The sequence below is a fragment of the Lutra lutra genome, chromosome 5, assembly GCF_902655055.1.
Source record: "Lutra lutra chromosome 5, mLutLut1.2, whole genome shotgun sequence".
Lineage (NCBI taxonomy): Eukaryota > Metazoa > Chordata > Mammalia > Carnivora > Mustelidae > Lutra > Lutra lutra.
This window is the reverse complement of record NC_062282.1, coordinates 102,482,712-102,508,469: the sequence shown is the minus strand read 5'-3', so window position 1 is coordinate 102,508,469 and position 25,758 is coordinate 102,482,712. Positions and strand designations below refer to the sequence as shown.

The following is a 25,758-nucleotide window of genomic DNA, read 5'->3' as shown; positions in this document are numbered from 1 at the left end:
AACAGTGGTTAATGCAAGTCCTGACTGGGGTGCCTACGTGGCTCACTCAGCTGGTTAAGTGTCTGCCTTGAGCTCAGGTCATGATCCCAGAACTCTGGGATCGAGCCCCACACTTCTCCTTCTCGTCCCTGCTCATGCTTTCTCTCTCTCAAATAAATCTTAAAAAAAAAAAAAAATGTATAAGTCCTGATAGTGTTAAATAAAAAATGTACCTTTGAATGTGTGTATAATATATATAGTCATATAAATATGTATGTATTTATATCATGTATGCTATATATACTTGATGAGTCATGAAATGTGTACTTGTATATATGAACATGTGTGTGGGGTGGGGGTAGAGGTATGTTGAATAAAAGGCCTGGAATGCCACCAAGAAAATGATTTGCCATGTCTGCCCCTAAGGGAGTTGAATTGGGAAGTGTGGAAGGATACTTCTGCGGTGTACTTTCAACTTAAGAAAACACATATTTCTTTTGAAACTTGAAAAATATTTTTTAAAGAATAACAAGGTATTTTGCTTAGTTATTACAATTTACAAAAGTCATATACTCTAAGTTTATAGTACAAGAGCTTGAAGATCTGAGTTTTCATGTTAATGATCAAATTCTTAAATTTCCTAAGCCCATTAAAAAATGTATACACTAACTGGTAAGTAACAAAATATCCATTAAAAATGTATACACTGGGGCACCTGGGTGGCTCAGTGGGTTGAAGCCTCTGCCTTTGGCTCAGGTCATGATCTTAGGGTCCTGGGATCGAGCCCCACTTCGGGCTCTCTGCTCGGCGGGGAGCCTGCTTCCTCCTCTCTCTCTGCCTGCCTCTCTGCCTGCTTGTGATCTCTGTCTGTCAAGTGGATAAATAAAATCTTAAAAAAAAAAATGTGTACACTAACTGGTAAGTAACAAAACCGGTAAGTAAGTAACTAACTGGTAAGTAACAAAATACCCTTGAGGCATGCTGGGTGTTGCCCAAACTAAACAACAAAAGGGTCTACTCCAACAGGGCTGGAGTCCAGAGAGCTCTGTCACACCATATCATCATCCCTGAAAGAAGACAACATTTTGGTTGTTTGCTAGATGTCTTGTCTTTTCTGGGTTGAAACCCTCAAACTTCTGGCCATAAGCCATATAAGGGACCTCCAATAATAGCTAATAATCCAATCTCCTACCTGATACTTGTATCCTTTCTATAACATTAACTTGAACACCCCTGGATACTCCATACCCAACAAGGAAGCCTATTCCCTTTCAGACAGGTATTCCTAAGTGTTAGAAAGGTGGAACCACAATGTCCCAGGCTTCACAATCCTATTAGGATAAAAATACTTCTGTTGGGGCGCCTGGGTGGCTCAGTGGGTTAAGCCTCTGCCTTCAGCTCAGGTCAAGATCCCAGTGTCCTGGGATCGAGCCCCCACATTGGGCTCTCTGCTCAGCAGGGAGCCTGCTTTCCTTCCTCTCTCTGCCTGCCTCTGCCTACTGGTGATCTCTGTCAAATAAATAAATAAAAAATCTTAAAAAAATAAAAAAATACTCCTGTTTGTTAGGTCCGTTATTAAACGAAACGAGACTGAGACAAAGTAAAAGTTATGCAAAGCTCTATTCTATGCCAAGCATTAGAAGTCAGACTGACCGTCCAGGGCCGTCTCTGAAGACAGAGACCACCCCAGCTTACAGGTTCAAGAATCTACTGACTGACCGGTCAAGGCCGCCTCCAAAGAGGGCGACCCCTCCCACTCTTACAGGCTACGTTTTTTTTGTTTGTTTGTTTGTTTGTTTAAAAGATTTTATTTATTGACAGACAGGGATCACAAGTAGGCAGAGAGGCAGGCAGAGAGAGAGGAAGGGAAGCAGGCTCCCCGCCGAGCAGAGAGCCCGAAGCGGGGCTTGATCCCAGGACCCTAAGATCATGACCTGAGCCGAAGGCAGAAGCTTTAACCCACTGAGCCACCCAGGCGCCCCTATAGGCTACCTTTTTTTTTTTTTTTTAAAGATTTTATTTATTTATTTGACAGAGAGAAATCACAAGTAAGCAGAGAGGCAGGCAGAGAGAGAGGAGGAAGCAGGCTCCCTGCAGAGCAGTAAACCGATGTGGGGCTCGAACCCAGGACCTGGGATCATGACCTGAGCCGAAGGCAGCGGCTTAACCCACTGAGCCACCCAGGCGCCCCTATAGGCTACCTTTTATTGGGTGAAACTGCTACCCGTATCTTGGTCTCTCAACCCACTGGGTTTGTGTGTCTCTTGCTGATTGGCTAGTTTCATCTGGTCTGGTGACGTGTTATTCAAGATTACTCCATACCAGGAACCGTTACAAACAGTACTTTTGGGGAAGGCTTAGTCAGTTAACATATTCAGTGTGAATAAAATCGTCGTCCTTCCCAAGATGGAGTCATTTAGGTTTGGGCAAGACCTTCTCACTGTTAAAAACAGTACTTCATACTGATTAGATGTTTCTGTCTGGCCTGACTCGTCCTTGTATTCTGGACTCTATTATCAGGAACTAGCCCACTACATTTTACTGGTTTCCCGGACTTGTTTCTAAGTAAGTTTCTCGGGGCGGGGGGGGGGGGGGGGGGGGGGGGGGGAGTCAGTTTAAGTTTACTGCACAAACACAAAATGGCTATTTACCCAAGATGGAGTCACTCTGGCTAAATAGGTCCTTACACTGTTCATGAGTTGAATTATTATGGCACAGACTTCCACTGGCCTGATTGCTGAGAATGGCCAACCACACATCGTGTCCTTTTCTCCTCAATTTCTCTTTCATTTGTTTCCTTTCAACTTACCTCCCCGAGTTCAGTCATTTGTCAATGTGTACCTAGACTATATGCAACCGGAATTTTGCCCCATTTCAACCCAGTTCTTTACTTTATAAAACCTATGGCGTGCTGTGCCAAATTATTCTTAAAGATCTCTTTTCCTTCCCTGCTGCAGCAAGAGTAAAATCTAGGCCCAACATTCAAGGCCCACTATTCTCTGGCCCTAAAATAACCTTCCAGCTTCATCTCCCAATCATCTCTAGCTTTTGACTCACTCTTAAGAGGAAGTCATCCTTTAGTATCCCTGTTATAGTCCAAATTGTATCCCCTCAAAATTCATATGTTGAAGTCCTAGTCCCTGAGACCTTAAAATGTGACTATATTTAGAAATAGGTCCTTTAAAGAGGTGGTTAAGTTAAAATACTTTAGGTCAGTAAGTTAAGTCCCAATATAATCTATTGTCGGTATATGAAGAAACTGGACACACAAAGGAATACCAGAGATGCACATGCACAAATAAACATCATGTGAGGACACAGTGAGAAGGCAGCCATCTACACACCAAGGATGGAGAGCTCAGAATAAGACCCACACTGCCAATTCCTTGATCTTGGATCTCAATGCTCCAGGATTATGAGAAATAACTTTCCGTTGTTTAAGCCACCCAGTTTGGGGTATTCCTTTATGGCTCTTCAAGCAAGTGAATACAATTCCTAATTCTCCATACATTTGCTTATACTATCTAGAACATTCCCTCTCCTGCCCATCGATGTGTTCTTTATTCTTTGAGCCCTCTCCTCATATAGGAACTCATGTATTGCTGTCTCAGATCACTCCGATCCAAGCACTTAATATTTAAAGATTGGTACTATTAGTTTTCATAGCTTTTCTCCCCCAAGTAGCTGGGAAACTGAGCAAGATCAGGCTTAGAGTTTTATACTTTATTTCCTGTAAAATATCTCAAGCATACTAGATGCTCAAGAAATACCAACCAGTTAGGATGTTTCAGGCATAATAACAGAAAACCCTACTCCAAATGGCTTAACCAATAAAGAAAACATATTACTTTCTATAACAAGTCCAGATGTAGAAACTTCAGAGTTGGTTCATTCTTCAACTCAACATTGTAACTGTTGCTTCTGTCTTGCTTCCAGCTCCTGTCACAATGCCAATATGGCTCTACTGTCACAGGCAGGAGGACATACAGAAACAGCATCATTAGAAGAAAAGAAATATTTTCTTCCAATGCACATCTTTTCTGGACACCATCACCAACTCCTGGACATTGTGTCTCATTGGCTAGAATTGTACCATCTGACCATTTGTAAATCAGTCACTGGCCAGGGAAGTGGGGTTAATCTGACCTGCTGAGAGGAGTAAGTATATGCCCCCGAGCGGGGGAGTACTTAGCTAGCTGTACAGATTCCACACTCTGACAGTAAAAAAAAACAAAACAAACAAACAAAAAAACCCCACAGAAACAAATAAATGTGGAAGGGGAGAGGTGGGGCTGATAGCAATATTTATGGAGCACTTTATATATGATAGTCTTATGATATATGATATATATGATAGTATTAACTCATTTAAATCCTCACCATACCATATGAGGGAGGAGATCTTATCTGCATTTTATGAATGAGGGAACAGAGGTACAAGGTGAAGTAACTTGACCCAAAGTCACACAGCTACGCAGTGCTAAAGCCGGGATTCAAACCTGGTTGTCTGGCTTCAGAACTCATGCTATAAGGCATCATATAGTTCCTCTTTCTCAATCAAAAGTTTCTGCCTGGATATATATGTTAAATGATGAAAAGAGTGTTGACATCATTCTGAGTGATGATGACCCTATTGACTCCTTCCACCCACACACTCTGAGGGAGTCAGTGTTTGCTCACTTCGGTGAATGACAGGTAGTATCAGGCCAGACAGATAGAGATGGAAAATGGAAGGCAGAAGTCTTACTGGATGAGTCGTGATATGAACACATGGGTATCTGCTCTTGGGCTCTCTCTTTTTCAATCTAGGGTATTCCAGGTATAAATAATGAGTAAAGCAAATTCATCTGAGGTACTGCCCAAACTCAGTTTTCGTGGGGAACTATCCTGTTGTTTTTAAATGAATGCATGTGTCCATACAACCTGGACTTTAAGTCCCTTCAGATTCTCAGTATGTGGAGAGGTAACAGCACCCTCCATGGGTTTCTTTGGACTCCCTGTCCTATTTCCCCTCAGCTCATTTATGTTGAAGCCTATTTTACAGAAGGAAACTGGACACATATCACTCTTAAACAGGTTAAAGCCAAGAACTATAGTAAGCTTCTGCTTGAACTCGATCATAAGGTTCTCCTGTCCCTAATTCTTCTACTACCTAAATAAGAGGAATGGAATTTGAGGCCATGTCAGATCAGCTTGTCTCGATCTTAACTCAAGCCCTGAATACAGGCTGCATGGTCAACCTTAAATTCCTTGGACATATTTGTAACTTCATATTCTTTCATTTAGGCTACTTTGGCAGGGGCTTTAAAGTAGGAACAGCAGATGAAAACATTTGAAGCTGCAATGTAAATAGTGGTATTTCTAAAAGTAAAAGCAGTTAACATTTCTGTTTTTAGATTTTCACAAGACACCTTAACATTCCATGATGTCTGTCTGACAGTTTGGCAGAGGTAAGAAGCTGGGTCACGTCCTTCAAAGCCAGAGGTGCGGAAGTGGTGAGGCAGGTTACCAGCTGGTGGGGGAGCCTCACTAATCACCCAACAGCTGCAGCCACACACAGCATATTTGTTCTCTGTTCATTTTGCCTACACATTAACTGTCCTGACATGATTACACAGAGCAAAACAAAAATTATGTTTCTTTGTGTACAAATGGCTCAAAAACAAAAAATGCTAGTATGGATATGGAGAGGTTTAAGAAAGTTTTGACACATCTTTGCCAAAATATGTGTGTGTGTGTGTGTGTGTGTGTGTGTGTGTGTGTGTGTATCTCTAGGATAAATAAAAGAGTAGATAGTCATATTTGGAAGAACCCAGCTCTGTGCCACAAATTATTTTATGTGCAGTCATGTGAGCCCAGAGAGTCCCTAACTCTCTCGAATTGTGGATGTCCTTTTTCTTTAGAATCAAGTGGAATGACTTGAGCCCCACAGTCAACATAAGGGCAGAGTCCACGACCACCCCATTTTATGTCCCTCTGCTCCTGTTTCTCTACATTTTCCCAAGAAGGGACCTACTTGGGTACTCTACAGCATTTCTATGACACTCCATCAGCCTCCTGATCAGCTTGGTCCTTGGACATTGCTCTCAGCCATTAGAGCTCTCCCCACCTTACACACCCCTCTGCCTCACCCCAGTTGTCCTTCCCCCAAAGCACCACCCACCCAGCTCTCATTTGAAGCCTGGTACAGGGGAAGGAGTCCTAGCACAGCACAGCAAGCACAAAACTTATTTACTGGACATAACCTCTGCCTAGGGAGCTTCTCCTTGATGACCTTCTCATCAGAGCCTGTCTTGATTGAAGCAGTACAAGAGTGGACATGAGGGCAGGCGGTGGGCCAACATCCTGGCTCTACCACCCTCTAGTTACAGAACCTTGTGACCCTCTCTAGGGTTACAGAACCTTGTTACCTCTCCATCTCTGTAAATGGGGCTAGCAATGTGCCTCCCTCCCCAGATGTTTGTGAGGATTAAATGAGGTAGGCTCTGTAAAGCAGGCATCAGCCACGGTGGCTGGCAAAGGGTGATTGCTCAGTAAATGATAGCTGTTGTTGTTATAAGGGGTAACTTGCCCAGGCTCCCCTTCCTGGGGAATCTTTGAAAACAAGTCTGGGGATCAGTAATTTCTTAAGCTCTCCACATGACTTTAATATGCAGCCACACTGAGAACCACTGCTCTAGACTCTGTCCACGTTGCCCCCTTCCCTCTCCTGGGCCACCTGTCATCTTTCTTTCTCTAAGGCATTTAAGAGAAACTCAGTATTCTCCTATGCATTCTACTATTTTGTTAAAAGCACAGCATTTTTGCTCTCTATAACTCACCCTAATCACCTAGGCTATGCCCAGGGGGCCTTGGATTTCTCACCTTCCATATACTATAATTGTTTTCTGCTCTGGCCATGAAGTACATGAGATTTTATTCAGTTGTCGCTTTAGATAACATTTTTCTTTACAATAGCAAGAAGTTACTATAGTTGTCCCCAAATGGAGTTATTGTGTAAGTTTCTGCACGTTTCTTCTAGACTAGGAGATCAAGGATTCCAGCTGCATGACCTAAGAAGCTGGAAGCAACAGGGGCACAACCTAGTAATATACTTGGAGTACTTACAAAATATTTCTACAAAATATTTTCAGCCTTGGGAATGCTTTAGAATCACCCAGTGAATGTTAAAACCTGGCCCAAATCCAGGACCCACCCGCAAAGATTCCAATTTCATGGATCTGGAGTAGTGTCTGTGCTGTCAGGATTTTTTTTAATCTCTCCCAGATGATTCCAGTGAGCAGCCACTGATCTTTGGAAACTAATCTCGTCACTTCACTTTTTTCTCCCAACCACCACCAATCATTGCATTAATCCCATGTTTTCCCAACTACCCCTTTAAAAGAATTAGTTGGGATGCTTCTTAAGAATACAGATTCCTGGGCCCCACTTGAAGCTTCCTGAATCAAAATGTCCATATAAGTCTTATCAGGCAAATGTGAGAAACACTGTATTAATTCAAGTTGTCTTGGGCCATTGTCCATTGATTAATATGTACTTAATTTATTTTAAAAAATTTAATGAGCACCTAACATATGCCCAACATTGTTTTAGTTGTTATATAGCAAAAAAACAAGACAATTCCTTCTCCTTACGGATACTATGTCTAGGAGCAGAGTAAACAAGGCAACAACCTAATTTCTGATAGTGACCAATGTCATAAAGGCCCTGGAGAAAGATAAAGGGCTAGAAGGTGGTATGAAGTTACTGTAGGGCATTATTTTAAAAGGGGTGGCAAATGAAGGCCTGGTTTTGAGAAGTTGCATCGGAACAGTCAACTGAGTGATAAGAAATTGCTTAAGAATTCTATTGCAGCCCCACTTATACTATATTTAATCTTCTGAATTAGATGGGCTTTTCTTCAAGGTCAGGGACTGTCTTCTATATTTTTGTATTCTCCTATACCAACCAGTATAGCACTTTGCACAAGCAAGAACTCAGTGAATCACACTAGACTCAAAAGCAGTTCATCCCTGAATATACCTTTGAGGACAACCCACAGAGGATACAGTAAGTTCCCTGCTTACTGAGTAAAGGATAATCCAGGAAAACACATTCAATCATCAGATACTCAGCCCAAGGCTAGACTCTCTGCTTGCTTCCAGCTGTAGCCACAGTTACAGATTCTTACTAGAAAGTCCTTAAACCTGCCAAGATCTGGTCCTCTGTGCATGACTCCGCACTGATGAGATCAGACACTAAGTTGTGATTATCAGTTTTTGCCAACTTATTTTGTGATATAATTTATGGTCTTTTTTTTTTTTTTAAGATTTTATTTATTTATTTGACAGACAGAGATCCTAAGTAGGCAGAGAGGCAGGCAGAGGCAGAGGGAGAAGCAGGCTCCCTGCCGAGCAAGGAGCCCGATATGCGACTCGATCCCAGGACGCTGGAATCATGACCTGAGCCGAAGGCAGCTGCTCAACCAACTGAGCCACCCAGGCGTCCCTAATTTATGGTCTTTTGTATTCAACTTCTCACCCATGTCTCTGTGTGCCTTCAAGTTCCATTCAACCCCTATTTTTGTAAGATGATCAGCTGAGTTTTCAGAAGGCCACAGTATCCTATTATGTCTCTGAAGGCCAAAAGAGATTCTTTAATACAGTCAAAAATCCCCAGAAGTTTTAGGGAAACCAATTCGGATGTCTGGGGGAGGTTTATCACAATTCCAGTTTGGAATTCACATGGCGTTGAGGAAGGCTTTTCATTTCTTACAGGATTACCATGTTCTTCAAATGCTTTCCTTGGGCCAAGAACAACACAACCAGTCCTGGAAGGCTCTCACCCAGGGTGAAAGCTCACTTGGGGCAAGGAAATTCCTGAACAAGGACTATTGAGGCCAGTGTGTTTCATACCAATTCTACAACTGATTTGCTGTTTGACTTGGGCAAGTTACTTGCCCCTCCATTGAGCTCCAGAATCCTTAGTTGTAAGATATGCTGTCCTTTTCTCTATGGACACTCAGGATTGTCACAAAGACAAATGAAATTAATGAAAGGAAAGAGCACTATAAAGCATGTTCATTGCTATGGCATTACCACATACTATTATTATAGCCAAAGTAGTACACTTATACAGTAAGTGTCCACAACTGTTCAGTCGCTCATGTCTGCAATGAAATTTCGGAAGTAAGATTCTGCCCGGCACACATACTGCCCTTAGGGCTGTGCTTTTGATAAACCTTCCTGATTCATCTTTGCCTTCCTTCAAGGACATGCTTAGATTACCCTCTGCTTGGAGTAAAGCCCTTTAGTGGTGTCCTCAGTGACTGTGCCCCCTTGGCTGAATTCTTGGGCACAGCTGTCATTTGGCCCATGGGATTGTCATTTGGCCCCAGTCAGTTGGCTCTTTACATCTCCTGTCATGCTGCTAAATTACATTCTGGGTATAGAGACTATATCTGTAGGTACAGTGTCTTACTCTGAAGAGAGGGCCTGTGATTTATACCTCTTTGCATCCTTAGCTCAAGCATTTTCATTAACAACGATTTTTAGGAATGCTACTGGGTTGAATCGTGTCTCCCCAAAATTCATGTCCACCCAGAAGCTGTGAACATGACCTTATTTGGAAATAGAGTCTTTGCAGATATAAAGGAGTTAGGATGAGGTTATACTGGATTAGGGTAGCCCTACATCCAACGTCTGGTATCCTTAAAGAAGAGAGAAATTTGGACACAGAGGAGACCCAGACAAAGAATGCAGTGATGGAAGCAGAGGCTGGAGTGATGCTTCTGCAGGCCAAGGAATGCCAGGGAGGGCCAGCAACCCCCGAATCGAGGAAGAGGCAGAGAAGGATTCTTCCCTTGAGCTTTTAGAGGGAGTGTGGCCCTGCCAACCCCTTAATTTCAGGCTTCTAGCTCCAGAATTGTGAAAGACCACATTTCTGCTGTTTTAAGTCACCCAGTTTGTGGTCATTTGTTACGCAGCCCTGGGAGACAAATCCAGGAATGCTGAGCATGCTGTCAAGGGTAGGAGAGGCCTTCAGGCCAGAGTACAAAAGACCATATCCAGCCTTGGATAGTCGGCTTTTGGAAGACCTGGGGCACTGCTTTAAGGGAAGGGAGTCATTGAAGGCAGTGAAAGCAGAAAACAGGGAAAGAGCTGGTATGGTCGGAGTACAGAACAATCCAAAACAATGTTTACACATTTGATGTTAGAGGCATTTTCAAGGTCCCCTCATAGAAACAGTTTGCTTTTTTTTTTTTTTAAGATTTTATTTATTTGACACAGAGAGAGAGATCACAAGTAGGCAGAGAGGCAGGCAAAGGGTGGGGGGCAGAAGCAGGCTCCCTGCTGAGCAGAGAGCCCAATGTGGGGCTTGATCCCAGGATCCTGAGACCAAGACCTGAGCCGAAGTCAGAGGCTTAACCCTCTGAGCCACCCAGGTGCTCCGAAACAGTTTGCTTTATGACAATAAGATGGATCTGGGATTTGGAGACAGGGGAGCAAGTGAATGAGGAGATAATGGCTTATATGATATATTCAAAATAATAGGATCAACCCTATGTGAGTGTGGAATTATGTGAATGTGGATTTCACAGCACCACTTGCTTGAGATCATTGGAAGCTCCCATTTGTGGTGTGAGCTGGTGTGAGCTAGTGTGAGCTGGGGCTGATGTGTGCTGGAGGACCACTTGAATTCCAGGATGGAGGGCTTGGTTCCCTCCATTGTTCACAACCTGGATACTTGGGATAGACCCCCTGGGTCTGAGTTCTGGCTATTCCACTTACTGTCGTAACTTACTGTTACTACACTTCACTTGCTTCCTTTCTCATGTGTAAAATCAGAATACAAACAGCACCTCCCTCCTAACTCTGTGAGGGTTGAAGGAGTCTACATAAGTTGCTTAGAATGGCACCCAAGATGAATGATAGAAGCCTCACTTGCTTTTCTCGTCATCATCGTCGTCCTGTGCAGATGAGGGAGACCAGAAGGGTGAGTTAATTGACCTTAAAGACTCTTGCAGGAAATGGAGGTCCCACTGGGGAAAAGGAGGTAAGTGCAAAGCAGGCGTTTACTTGAAAATGTCTGCCTGAAAATACTCCCTCCCCTGGCACAGAGAATTTTTTAAAAGGCAGAGTAGTCTCCAAGTTTCTACTACTGTGGACAGACTCAGGATACTGGGAGTAAAGGATATGGCATCCTATGCAGTGCTCCCATTTTGGGATTCATGGGGTGTCTGGACCTGGTCCTATCTGACTCTCCACCAACCAGCCAGGCATATAGCATGCCCTTAGTCAACATAGACGGACAAAGGAAGGAAGGAACAAACTTGCGGTGATTGACTTACCTTGTGCCCCTCCTGTTCTATGAGGCAGGGCCTAGGATCCTCTGGCCCGGAAACAAACAGGAGTGCTGCAGGAGACTTCCGGAAGCATGGCAATTGCCAGCACAGTTCGTAAAGTATCTGAAACAGGAAAACCGAAGAGACTCCATTTTTAGAAGGGTTCCATCTCTGCTGTTTTCCTGCTAGGTCCCATTTATCCATGTTATATTTTTTGCATCTGAATAAACCAGAGAAGTATGTTCCCACTCCACAGGGGAAACAAGAAAGTTAATCATTCTGAGTTTTGCACTGGGCCCTCAAACACCTGATAACATCTACCCAGATCCCAAACGCTTTAGCTTTGAACAAACCTGGGAAGATGCTGGCATCAACGCCCTGTACCTTCCATGACTTATAAAATTAACACCTATTAATAACCTGTCACTCACCTTCCACTGGACCATATCCTGGATTACTGAAGGAACAGGTACCCTGCACCCCTTTCCAATAGAAATCCCTAAACCCAAGCAACCACTAGATTTATTCCCCTTTTGGAGTCTCCCAGACACACTCTCTCTGCTCTTCTCTGTACTCAGCTATTCAATAAACTCTGTTTTCGCTTCCTCCTGGCAAGCATTTGATCTCCATCTTGCCTGTAGACTTGGCTGATCTGTAGGACCCCCACTCTGAGTCCTCAGACTAGTCTGCCTGCATCACGCCCACAACACAAAATTGATGTATTTCAATACTGCCCAATTGGTTAAGCGCGTCTGTGCTTGCTTTCAATTATTCAGTGAGCAGAGTTGGCACTGGATCCTGCGCCCTCCAGGCTGCCGCCCTCACCCCCCACTTTAGGGTAAAGAAGAGGCCGTAGAGTGTCTATTTGGCATGTAGGCACTGATTGAAAAACAACTTTGTACCCTATTTATTGGTCATGAAGCTCCACCTTCCCACGCTGTTCCTAGATATTTCTCCAAGCTGCGTGGGACACTGTCCCCGGCTCACCAATGAGAGCCAGGAGATTCCTGCAGGGCCAGAGCCCCACAGAGCACAGCCTTGGGGAAAAGCAAGGAGTCGCAGATGTAAGTTAGCTTTGTCACCGCCCTCTGAGCGACTTCGGGCAAGTCTCTTGGCCCTCCCGACCTGGGATCTTGTGTGTTTCCTGCGGGGAGGAAACCGAACCTGGATGACGCTCAGAGCAGCGATGGAGAGCAGCGCGGCTCAGCCGGACTGCAGCGCATCGCGCGCGCCTCGGAACTTTGTCCCAAGCGTGGAGCGGGGACCCGGGAGTGCAGGGGCGGGGAGCTCCCGTGGTAGGAGCGCAGCGACGGCGCTCCTCCTTTCTCCACGTCACGGGGGCCGCTCGGCGCTCTCCCACCCCCGGCCGAGGGAGAGCAACTCCTAGCAGGGCGCGCCGCCGAGTTGGCGAAAGGGGAGGAGGCGGGAGAGAGCCGCCGCCGCCGCAGAGAGGCCGGGATCCCGGAGCGTAGCTCGCGGACCCCGCCGGGGTGGCCTCTGCAGCCGCGGGGATCCCGCGTTCGGGGCTCCCCTGCTCCCTTTCGTAAGTCGACTTGGCCACGGAGGCCAGTGAGGAACGCCCGGGGCCGGGGTGCAGAGCTGTCCCGCGGTGGCGGGTGCGGGGCTCGGATCCCAGCCGCGGGGTGGCCGGGACACCGGGATCCTTACCCCCTCGAGACTTTCACTTTCCCGCTGGGGAAAACTTGGGCGCCGCGTTGCTCTCGGGGGTGAGAGCTGGGGCGTCAGCCCCGGGGTGCCGCATTGGGATCCCGAGCTGAGCGCCAGCCTGGCTGCGCGCCTGCCAGTGCCGGCGCGCATATGGAGCCCGGAGCTACTGTGGGCGACCCCGCCGCGCGCCAAGCGGACGCCGCAACTTCGGGAACCCGCGCGGCGACCGGGAGTCGCGCGGCGTGTGCGCACCAGGGTTTCCCCAGACTCTCCCGGAGCGGTGAGGACGCGGCTCCGGCATGCGCCCTTTCCCGAGGCGGGGGTCGCGCAATCTAGGTCCTCCCGGCTGGGGCGCCAGGAAGAGCCGCTCAGGTGAGGGGCGCCGAGAGGCAGGGTCACGACGCCCGCTTTTCCCGACTAGCCCGCCAGCTTCTCCCCAGCCTCGGGCCGAGCGACGCTGCGGGAGACCCGGGCCGTGGGCGTCCTCCCCCGGGGTAGGCGGGAGGTGAGTGGGCGGGAGCGGACGCGGCGCTCGGGAGTGGGCTGCTCCAGTGGCTTCTCCGTTAGGACTAGGTGCTTGGCGGCGGGTCTTACCAGTTTGGGGTTCCGAAGCTGCGGGGCGGACCTCCCGGCGGTGCCCTCCCAGGGACCGGCTTCTGCGCTTTTTTAAGGTCAAGTTTTCCTGCCGCAGAGCTGCCCGGGACGTCCCCCGCCGGCGAGGTGGCAGCGCCTCTCCGGCAGGCTGGGAGCCTCCGGGGATCCGAGCCAAGAGGTCTGGACACTCAAGTCACCATCTTAGGCGAACAGGGCGAGTGAGCGGGTATTGCTCTTTAAGTTTTAGAATTGGATTTTCTGTCTTTGGGAGGTTTTTCGGGTCGTTGTAGCCTGGGAAACTTGGGCTTTTACCCCCTTACTGGGCATGCGAAGAGGTGGTGTTAGCCCTTAGGCCCTTATTCTTTCCTCTTCTCATCCGTAAAACTGAAGAGCAACAAACTAGAATACTAAGGGAATCAGGAATAATATTAATATAATAATATTAATATGTAATAATAATATAAAGTTACTTAATATCCATGCAGTTTGGTAGGCATAGAAGTCACCCTTTTTGATCTTACATGCGTAAAACGTGCCCTTATTATTAAACTACTTATCAGCCTAAGGCATTCTAGAACCCAGTGTCCCTTTTGACAGCTTTTTTTGACGGTGTCTTGAGGAAGTAAAATCTTAAAAAAAAATAAGTTAATTATTGCAAAGAACATTTCCTGTGTTGCACTTTCTAAGGATCTGGTACTGTCTGAGAAAAGACTAATTAAGATGCTGTTGGACTATCTTTTTTTATTAGCGTATAAACAATAGCCAAAGAATTGGTTGTATGGTAGTAAATTTGAAAAACTGTTAGGGGAATTGGCGGGGGTTCCCCTCCTGTTTAGTACTTGTACTCATTCCAAAGTTTACAGTAATTTGCTAAGTGCCAGAATAATCACGACAGAGTTAGGTAGGGGTGAATGGCATAATTGGAGAATAGGTCAAAGTTGGCACTTGATGACATCATGCTAAGAAAGTACTCTCAAGACAGGCAAGCAGTAAATAGTTATCAATCTGCCTTTGAACGAACTCAGATCATGGCTAGGGGGAGGTGAGCAAGTAGAGAATATGCATGACTGTGCCCAGCTTCCTCTCTCCCCCATCTCTCTCTTGAATCACTGACTCCTGGAGCTGGTTTGGGGAGTTTGAGTTGGTGACCTGGGGCTTATCTTGGCACCACTATCAGAAGTGTAACTGTGTCTGCTTCAAAGAGTTTCCTTCTTCCTTTGGGAAGCAGGAAGAAAACAGCAAGATAGTGAGATTATGTAATGCAGGGTTGAAAAGTCAATTCATCCTTCCAGATTTATCAGTCCAGGTTTTTTGAGCATTTACCGTGGGTCAGGCTGGTGCTGGGTAGCGCAGATGCGCTGAGTCTGGGATAGAGACAGGAGGCCTTCTTGGGGAGATTTAAGGTCAGAAGGCCTGAGTGGCTTACACTTAGGGCAGGGAGGAGAAAGAAGAAGCGAGCATTCTCTCCCCAGGGAATGGTGTGCCCTAAGACAGAGGAGAGCTAGCAGAGAGTTCATGGAATGGAGAAGTCCATTGGAAGAGATGATGCCATGCCTTGGGGCCGATAATGTGGAATACATCCTCTGGACAGTTTCACCGCTGAGGGTATCCTGGTGAGATTTCCATTCAGAATACCTAGGTTGCTGTGTGAGAGTGGATCTGAGGTGCCCGAAAGGTAAACAGGGCTGTTCCAAGGGTGTGAGAGGCCTGGTAGGCTAGGCTGAGCCAGGGGCAGTAGGGTTACGCAAGTGCTCAGACTCAAGGCAGACCCTGGGGTGACTTGGTGACTACTTTTGTGTAGGACAGGGCAGGGCAAGTCCCTCCAGGTTTGAGCAGGTGTTGCTGCCATTTACAAAAGAGGGAACATTAGAGGAGGGGTAGAGTTTGGAGGAAAGATAGATTTGGTTGATTGTGTCTGTGTTGGGGCACTATTTAAAGCCTGGGGTGGATGGGACAGGGGTGCAGGCCTGAACAGAGCCCCTGCCTTCATGGGGAAGGGTGAGAGCCAGGCCGCGCGTCTCTACCAAAGCCCACGGGGAGTGAGCACCCTGCGTGGGGTGGGGCGTGTTGTGGGCCGAGCACTGGCAGTGGCCTCCACGCTTAGCTTCTTGGAAGCCACTCCTCAAGGGAGAGGCAGGACATTGGAATGGCCTCACACATAATTTATATGTGAATGGGATGGAGCCAGTGGGCAGGAAAGGCTGTCTGGAGTCCATTTCCGGAAAAACAGTCTGTTTGGGATTGTGATATCAAAGTCCTGTAACTATCACACCGTCTTACAGAAACAACATTTTGAAGCACACATGAGCGTGAAATTTAAATTTTTACTTCGTAGGCTAGGCAAACTTCGTGTTTAGGAAAACACGGATGGGCATTGTGTCACAAAGCTGCAGCATCAGGGCAGAGGGGCCCCTGGAGCCAAACTTGGCTGTCCCACTGCCTCCCTCAAGTGTGGCCTTGGCTGAGCTTCCTGGGCCCAGAAGTAGCGCCACACCTGCGCGGTGCCGTTATTGTACCCTGTCCGGGGCTATTGTGAGGGGAGTGTGTATGCGTCATGCACGCAAAGTGTGGACACGCTGTGTGCATGTGTGCACTGTGCCAGCTCCTGGTGGGTGCTCTGTAAGCCTTAGTGCTGGTATTTTTATTGTGATCATGCCCCTTCCATCATTGCCAGCTGTAGGATCTGAGAACCAGAGAACTTCGAGAACTTGTACAAGGCTGTAGAACCAAACAGTGGCGAAGTTAAGGCTTGGATCCCATTTGCCTGGCTTACAGGCAGAGGCATGTCCTCTGTGTAGCACGCTAACAAGTGTCAGGTCCTGGGGGCCGGGGAAAATAAATGGTAATAGAAGGACCTGGTCGCTGCTCACCAGACTATAGAGAAGCAAAGCAGATAATATCAATGTCCTAGCTTACAGACTTTTCCCAAACAATTTAGAGGTGTATGTTTTGTATTTATTTGCATTGTTTTGCATGTCATTTTATCTGCATCCCATATGCTGGTAATTTTCCTACTGGGATCTAAAGGCTAAAGCTTCAAGTATATAAGATCAAATAAAATTAATCAGGAATTGAATGCAGCTGGGTTGAAACCTAATGGGCCCCTGGGCATGGTGGGCTCAGTGTGGGCTCTTGGGGGAAAGGACAGGATCAATATTTACTATTTTAGGGGCACCTGGGTGGCTCAGTGGGTTAAGCCTCTGCCTTCGGCTCAGGTCATGATCTCGGGGTCCTGGGATTGAGCCCCACATTGGGCTCTCTGCTAGGCAGGGAGCCTGCTTCCCCCTCTCTCTCTGCCTGCCTTTCTGCCTGTGATCTCTCTCTCTCTCTGTCAAATAAATAAATAAAATCTTTTTTAAAAATTTACTATTTTAGAAGATGTGGGAAGCCAGATACCATTTGATAAAAACAGGTCACATTTAATATGTAATGAAGCTTGACCTGCTGAGTATAATACACAGGACAGGAGGCATGGAAGAAGACCAGAGGGAGACTGCCTGCTGTATAAAATGTTAGAATATAAAGCAGAAACAGAAGCAAAATTTTGCTTTATGAAGCTGAACTAATAAGAAACACTAAGGGTCGGAAGTAAAGGTGGAACTTGTGTTCAGCAACATAAAATCTTAAAAAGAGCATAATTTTCAAAATAAATATGTGGGCTTTTAAAACCAGTAAATTCTTCCTAATTTGGACTTATCGGGGAATGGTATCTTAGTAAAATCTCAGAAATACACATTTTTTTTTTTCTGAATTACAATTTTTTTTTAGAACACTTGTTCTCAGAGTGTGGTCCCTGGACTGGCCATACCGGCATCCCCTGCGAACTTAGAAATGGAAATTCCAAGACCACTCACATCTTTTGAATTGGAACTTCTGGGGATGGGGCCCCGCAGCTTTGTTTTAATATTTGGAGCCAGCTTTCATTCCTCTGGAATGTTTACTTCTTCAGTCTTGACCTTCCATTTCCCTCCTGTGGTCACTCTTCTGCTTCACTTCTGTCAGTCGGTACCCTTGTAGAGGGTTGTACCCAGACACCAACCCATCCCTTCCTCTGTCCCAAGGTCTAGCCCAGTGGAAGATGCTTTCTTTTTTTCAAGATTTTTATTTACTTACTTACTTTGACAGAGAGAGAGAGTACAAGCGGGGGGTAGTAGCAGGCAGAGGGAGAGGGAGATGCAGGCTCCCCCCTGAGCCGGGAGCCCAATGCAGGGCTGGATCCCAGGACCCCCGGGATCATGACCTGAGCTGAAGGCAGACGCTTAACTGACTGAGCCACCCAGGTGTCCGGAAGATGCTTTCTAAGAGCGCTCTGGGCCTCATGTTCTGCAGCTCTGTGGTTCTCATACTGTCCAGGACCACACTGATTTGGGTTTTGCTTTGCATTTTTTGCCTTTAAAAAAAAAAATCTTTTGGCAGTCTCCTATCCAACAAACTGTGACTCCTCCCAGGCTTACATTCTGCCAAACCCTGAACTGTTCCCTGCAAATACTCCTGTTAGACTCCATTTCTCCATCTGGTACAAGTGCAGTTAATTTCTTGGCCCTACATGTTAGTCTTTGTATTAATCAGCATTAAATTGCATCGTACTTGATTCAAGTTGTCTAAATCTGTTTGGATCCTCTTTCTGCCCTCTTTCCTATAAACCTTTGTGTCCTCTGCTGATTTGGCTGCTGCTGTCCTGGCCAGAGGAATTAATAACGATGTGAGTATCTTTGTTAGAGGCCTTCCTCACAGTTAATGAGGCTTAAAAAGTTGGCATCTTTTGCAGTCCTTGTGCGGCTGACATCCGAAGAATTGTCATCGGCCCCATCATTGTTTGCATTTACAGCTGCTCTGAAACATTCTTCATGTGGTTGCTCCGTGAGGACCATATTCTCAGACTCCAGCCTCGGTGTCACCACCCACAAGCACCCACCACCCCCAGCCCAGTATCCCGTATAGTCACCTGCCGACACACAGTCAGGAACTACATGTCCGTGATGAGGATTGCCCTCTCCCTGCTTTGTTTACACTGTCAGCTTAGGGGTTTTTCATGTAGGTAACACAGGTAAGTTTTGGCTTATGTATTGGCAGATTAAGAGGAATTCAGAAATTTCAAAGTAGTCAGAAGTGATACTTGTGCCTTGTCATTTCTCTGTGCTGCACGCCACCCCTCACTGCCACTGCTGAGCTCTAGACTGCCTGACTTCTGTGCTAAAGCTCACTTTTATTTTTTTTTATTTTATTTTTTTAAAGATTTTTTTTTATAGATTTTATTTATTTATTTGACAGAGAGAGATCACAAGTAGACAAAGAGGCAGGCAGAGAGGGAGAGAGGGAAGCAGGCTCCCTGCCGAGCAAAGAGCCCGATGCGGGACTCGATCCCAGGACCCCGAGATCATGACCCGAGCCGAAGGCAGTGGCTTAACCCACTGAGCCACCCAGGCACCCATATTTTTTTTATTTTATTTATTTATTTATTTATTTTTTAAAGATTTTATTTATTTATTTGACAGAGAGAGATCACAAGTAGACGGAGAGGCAGGCAGAGAGAGAAAGAGAGGGAAGCAGGCTCCCCGCTGAGCAGAGAGCCCGATGCGGGACTCGATCCCAGGACCCTGAGATCATGACCTGAGCCGAAGGCAGCAGCTTAACCCACTGAGCCACCCAGGTGCCCATTTTTTTTTTAATTTTATTTATTTATTTGACAGACAGAGATCACAAGTAGGCAGAGAGGCAGGCAGAGAGAGAGAGGGGGAAGCAGGCTCCCTGCTGAGCAGAGAGCCCGATGTGGGGCTCGATCCTAGGACCTCGGGACCATGACCCAAGCCGAAGGCAAGGGGCCTTAACCCACTGAGCCACCCAGGCGCCTCTAAAGCTCACTTTTAGACAAGAGATTCAGGTTATTTAAAATTTCCTTAATGTTGAATTTTGTTCATGTATGATTCTTTTTTTTTTTTTTTAAGATTTTATTTATTTATTTGAGAGAGAGACATGAGAGAGAGCATGAGCTAGGAGAAGGTCAGAGGGAGAAGCAGACTCCCCATGGAGCTGGGAGCCTGATGTGGGACTCGATCCCGGGATTCCGGGATCATGACCTGAGCCGAAGGCAGTCGTCCAACCAACTGAGCCACCCAGGCGTCCCTTGTTCACATATGATTCTTAAGGGAGATTCTTAAGTTAATTAAAATTGGATAATATAATTGCACCCAAAAAGTGTAAGAATGCAAAAATAAAACAACCTAATGGCAAGAATGCTTTTAGCCATGGTTGCTCAAGCACGGAAAAAGTGCCTGGAATCTTAGTCATGATCCTTATCCAGTCCTGTTGGAGCCCTCTCCCACATCCCTCCCCGCTGCACTGAAACACTAGCCTTAAACCAAACTGCAAAAGTCTCAATAAAATCTAAGCCCCCTTTTCCTCCTCCAAGATGCTGCCAAACGTCTTTTGATGGGACGTTCTCCCTTATTGGGGCAACTAAAAAAAAAAAAAAAAAAAAGTGCCTGGTGGTAAGGGAGCTCTTTGTTACCTCAAGTGAATCTCCAGGAATACTGTGTAGTTCTCGCTCTTTGGTTGCTTTTCTCCCCACCCCCCACCCCTGCCACCGACCCTTTGGAGGAGAGCTTGCTGTCTATGTTCAGACTTAGACAGTCAGTCTGTCTGCTCTTGGATACAGGTTGGACCTATTTCTAAAGGTTCTGCAAACCTTGCTATTTCTCCCGGCCGTTTTTCAAATCCAGACAGCCCATGACAGATAGCCGCTCATTCAGACCGCAGCAGAGGGTGGCCATTTGTGCCCACGACCAGGAAGAACTAGGCTTACCATAGCTCCTGGGCTTGCCAAGCTTCCTTTTCTCTTCCTTCTGCTCCTTTGCGTCACTGTGGCATGTTTGGAATATTTACATAGTGTGTCCTTTCTTCACCACCACCAACCGCTGCACATTCCACCTGAGTGCAGCAAGGAGGGGCTTGCTCTGGCCAGCCATGGTCTTCCGCCCTGTTCTTCCTTACTTTAGCCTTCCCAGCAAGCACCCTGCCCTACCCACAGGCGGCCATAGCTCAATGTAGTTGCAGATGGGTCAGGAGACAGAAGTGAAGTTACAAGGCTGACACCAGTTAAGCTGCCAACGACTAGATGGACTAGATTGACTAGATCGGCAGGGGCGGGGGGGGGGGGGGGGGGGGGGGGGAGGGGAGGAATTCTATGGAAATTATGGAGATTACCGAGCTGAAGGAAGAGGAACCATGTGGAACCAGGGAAGAGATCCTTAAAAGGAGGAACGTATAATCACCACTGTGCCAAGAAAATCCCTTAGTACAAGAACCATTTCTCCATGCTAGCTGCTGACTTACCTTTCTGAAATATTTGTATCCAGTAAAATTGTATAAAAAATTGGGATTTCTGGGACACCTGGGTGGCTCAGTTGGTTAAGCAACTGCCTTCGGCTCAGGTCATGATCCTGGAGTCCTGGGATCGAGTCCCACATCGGGTTCTCTGCTCAGCAGGGAGTCTGCTTCTCCCTCTCCTACTCCCCTTCTCATGCTCTCTCTGTCTCTCTCATTCTCTCTGTCTCAAATAAATAAAATCTTAAAAAAAAAAATTGGGATTTCTTGGGTTGTATTGTCAGGTCACCTAGGACCTCACTATTTACTTCTCTCTGGATTCCTCCAGGCAGGACAGTTTCTGGGCATATCTCTCCATATGCTAACACAGCCCCTCCCTGGCATGTGGTGCGCATACAGTAAACATTGGCTGGGTGGATGGGCAAACAGCTGAAGGGGGATAGAAGTAGGATATAAGGATGAAGGTATATATAAAACATGTGCAAAATAAGTAAAAACGGGGACATGAATAGGTATTTGTATTCCCTTGTCTATAGCAACGTTATTCGTAATAGTCAAAAGACTGGGGGGCACCTGGGTGGCTCAGTGGGCTAAAGCCTCTGCCTTGGGCTCAGGTTATGATCCCAGGGTCCTGGGATCGAGCCCCGCATCAGGCTCTCTGCTCAGTGGGGAACCTGCTTCTCCCTCTCTCTTTCTCCTGTCTCTCTGCCCTACTTGTGATCTCTGTCTGTCAAATAAATAAAATCTTAAAAAAAAAAAAATGACTAAAGCCACTCAGGTGTCCATGGACAAACGCATGATCAAAGTGCAGTGTGTTCATACAATTGAGTATTATTCAGCCTTGAAAGGAAGAAACTTTTGACACACGCTGCAGCATAGATGAGCTTCGAAGACATTATGTTAAGTACAATAAGGACAGATACTATGATTCCTCCAATACAAGGGTCCTAGAGGAATCAAGTACATAAAAAGAAAGCAGAGGGACGTTTCCCTGGAGCTGCCAAAGGGGGAAACAAGGAATTAGTGTTTGACGGGTACTGAGTTTCAGCTGGGGAAAATGAAAAAGTTCTGTGGGTGGATGTGGTGATGATTTTACAGCAGCGTGAATATATCTAATGGTACAGAACTTAAAAATGGTTGAAATTTTAACTGTGGATCCATCCATGTCCATCTACCTCTCCATCCATCCGTCCACCCATCTGCTTGTCCGTCCGTCCATCCACCCATCCATCCTTCCATCTGATCGTCTCCAACATTTATGGAATGGCTTTTCTAGGACAAACTAAGAAGTAGAGATTTTTTTTTTTTTTTTAGTACTAATAATCAAAATGGTGAATTTTATGTTAAGTATATTTAACCACAATTAAATAATAGAAGAAAGAATCTTTTTATGATCATCAACTAGCTCACAAATATGGAACAACAAAAGAGAAGATATTTTTTATAGCAAAGTAGTGAACCACGGAAGACTTGGAACCTATAATTGCAAAAGGAAGACAGCAGTGGCACCAGAATTACAGAGAGGTTTAAGATCATGCTACTAAAAATGAGTTGCCTGAATCCCGTTGGAGGCAGGGACTTCTGAAGGCTTTGAATCCTGCACAGTCCTGTTTACCCCTATAATTCCCACTTAAAAAGGGGGGGGGACCTTTTTGAAAAATTTCAAGCCTACAGAAAAGTTGTAAGAATATTACAGTGGTCACAGGCTGATTTCCCCTTGTGGAAACCTTTGGTATGGCTTCTGAGCCATCCGGCCCCGCGGAGACCCCTGGCCATTGCCTCTCAGAGGTGGTCTCTGGGTGCAGGAGTGCTGGTGGCAGGTTGGGGGTGAAGCCCAGTCCTTGCTTGCAGAACAGCCCCGGCCTCTGATCTTCGGTGCTCCTCCTACAGCCGTCGCACGTGTAAATGTTTCTGACCCCTTACTGCTGTGCCGTGTATATGCCTGTCTGCTTTTCCTGTCGGAATGCTCAGTGCGTGTGGTCAGTTAGTCATCCCAGCATCCGTGTGAGTTAGCACCCTGGCCCACCTTCTCAGGGAAGGAGGCAGAAGACTCATTAGGCTGGCGACAGCTTCTCGGTGAAGTCAGGACTTAAATTCAGAACCACTGGCTTTAACTGCTTTTTCCAAACCAGTTACGTTGTTCACAGAGGTGGGAAGCAGGAGGGTGAGATGCAGGGGCTCAGGAGAGGCAGGGAAGAGAGGAATGAGGTCAGGCAGGTGAGGGAGGGAAAAGGGGGCTCAGCATGACGCAACATGGTCACCCTACGTGGTACTGATACCTTCCTTAATAGATAACAAGCTTGTTAATGCATAAGCTTACCAGAAGGCAGCCTGCCTGCAAGGTAACTTTCAGCGATCATGGGGCCCGCCCCCCTGCTTGTGGCTGGAACCCTGCAAAGCAGAGGTTTGCTAAGAGCTGAGTGGTGCCTACCTGATGTGGGGCGAGCATGTGGGTGCCAGTATCAGAGTTCATTTGGTAAATCAGGGAGTCTGTTCTGCTCAAATGTTTACCCGAAGTCCACATCTGCATTTGAACACAGTTGAAAAGGTCACATCACCTGAGACCTAGCATTTCACACTTGACCATCTACAGGATTGTACTGTTGTACAGTAGTTGTACCTAGTTGTTGTAACCTAGTTAAATGTTAAGCTTCATCTTGCTTGTGTGTTTGTGTCTGTATGTCGAGCGTTGCCATTTTCATATGGTCATCATTCAAAGTGCATCTTTGCAAAGTTCCTTCAACATACAAGGGCTTATTTTTCTCATGTAACAAGAAGGCAGAGTGGGTGTTTCCTGCTGCTGGTTCAGTGGTTTGAGGATTTCGGGGCTGAGGGCTCTGAGACTCCTTGGCCTTTTCTTCATGGCTCCAACATGGCTACTGTAACTCTAGCCATCACGTCAGAGTTCCATGCAGAAAAGTGAGCAAAGGGGAAAAAGCACAAAATGGCATACCTCCCCCTGAATCAGGCTCCTGTAAAGAATGTTCCAGATACCATACAGTATCCTGCATTGACCATTCCTCTACATTGGAGGCTGAAGGGAAAGGCTATGTGGAGGGTACATCTCTGCCAGCAACAATGTTGGGGTCCTCAGTAAAGAAAGGAGGGAGGGGGGCGCCTGGGTGGCTCAGTGGGTTAAAGCCTCTGCCTTCGGTTCGGCTCGGGTCATGATCCCAGAGTCCTGGGATTGAGCCCTGCATCGAGCTCTCTGCTCAGCAGGGAGTCCGCTTACCCCCACCCCCCGCCCCGCTGCCTGCCTCTCTGCCTATTTGTGATCTCTGTCTGTCAAATAAATAAATAAAATCTTTAAAAAAAAAAAAAAAAAAGGAAGGGAGGATGGATGTTGGAGTGCAACTGACCGTCTCTACCAGATCCGTAGACAACATCCTTACCTGCCGGGTCTGTTTCTGAGTTCATCTCCCTGAGCTGTTTTCTGTTCTGGCACCCATATCAGACCAGTTTAATGAATGTCACTTTATAATCCATGTGGAAATCTGAGGAGTCTGTTTCTTGTTTTTGCATTCTATATAGTTGGTTTGTGTATGTTTGCTTAGACTGTTCTGAACTAAACAATCTTTTACTTTTTCATGGTATTAACTTCAAATATAAACCTGTATGTTAAGACATGTTATCTTAATTAAAACCGTTGCTAGCACGCATCCTTGTAGGAGATGCCAACTGGAGAGCTTCCGGGAGTCATTTCTAGATTGGACTTCTACAGACATTTCACATGAAATCCCTGCTTTTGGAAATTCCTCTTTGGTCAGAACTTTTTTCAAGCACTGCAGACTATATTTGTTCCATCCCTTTATCTTAATTTTAAATTCCTAGGTCTTAACTTTGTGGTGTCTATACACACACAATGTACATACATTTTCAACCAGGAAGCACAGATCTTTATGAAATGATGAAGTCACACCAGGGTAGCTGGTCTTGGATTTTTGAGTGGAGTCCCAAAGCATATTGAAGTCTCCAGCTCAGCTCCCCACCACATCAACAAAACATAGAAAACACACAAAGATGCTTTTCTGATGATTTAAAACTGAGTGTGTCTAATCCATTCACAGAGAGTGTGGCCTGGCCTCTAGCCATTTCTGCCATCCGTATCCTTCATTCACATCTGTTTATCCCCATGCTGCCTCTGTGATGTGGTTATGGGCATTAAAGATTCTACTTTAAGTGCACACATGCAAATCAGAGTTACTATACCTCATCGGCTGCTACCTAACCTTTGAGGAATTAATTCCGGACAGTATAAAATATGAAGGTAGCCATAAACCAAATAAGTGCTTCTAGAAATTTCTGAGGGGTGAAATTACATGCCTACCTTGGGTGAGGAAAGTTTTTTTTCTCTTTCTAGCATACATTTTAAAGAAAGACACAAATGTTTTTCGGTTCAGTTTTTCTTCCTTGTAGAAAAAGAAGCCAAGATATTTTCAACCCACATTTTACATTTAGAACATAAAAAATATATTTGGCTCTGAATTGTGCCCGGCTAAGTGTGGAAGGCAGAGAAGAAAAGAAACTAAGAAAGGAATGTAACATTGCTGTTCATAAAGCTTGAGAGGCAGAGGTCAGATCCATTAATTAACTTTTTTTGGGTAATATTTTCTATCTAAAAAGGAGGAAGCATTTTATTTAAGCCATTTCCATCGAAGCTAAAATTTAAGGGTGTAGATATTTTGAAATCCCACCCTTTTTATATTTTTGGTTTTTTCTACAGAAAAAACTCTCAACATCTTGCAACATAATGAGGGTCACAAATCATTACAAAATAGAAACTTCATTCGGTAGTATCATTTATGGCCCTTTAGACTTCCTGCTAAAGACTTACCCCAGTAGTTTTGCCCAGCAGGATACAGAATCCGCTT

At 45.9% G+C, this 25,758-nt stretch overlaps 1 protein-coding gene and 1 long non-coding RNA gene across 8 annotated transcripts in view; one reads left to right on the top strand and one right to left on the bottom strand.

The window, feature by feature from the left end:
* Positions 1–3,802: 3,802 nt before the first annotated feature.
* LOC125100548 (uncharacterized) lies at positions 3,803–13,720 on the bottom strand. The gene is made up of 3 exons (XR_007127585.1): positions 13,565–13,720; positions 11,309–11,425; positions 3,803–3,943 (listed from the first exon to the last, which is right to left on the bottom strand). It is a non-coding gene; the product is annotated as an uncharacterized LOC125100548 (long non-coding RNA).
* The window catches only part of GCNT4 (glucosaminyl (N-acetyl) transferase 4), a 26,805-nt gene continuing 13,306 nt past the window's right edge, over positions 12,260–25,758 (top strand). Inside the window, exon 1 of one of the 7 annotated variants that reach the window (XM_047730797.1) lies at positions 12,260–12,366. Coding sequence is in view for 1 of the 7 variants with exons in the window: in XM_047730794.1 (XP_047586750.1) it covers positions 13,270–13,342 (73 nt within the window). In the remaining 6 variants the exon portion in view is untranslated. Of the gene's footprint in view, positions 12,367–12,487; positions 13,343–13,372; positions 13,476–18,244; positions 18,267–25,758 lie in introns of those variants that run through there. The other 6 variants (XM_047730798.1, XM_047730794.1, XM_047730796.1 and 3 more) reach the window with 6 other exon arrangements.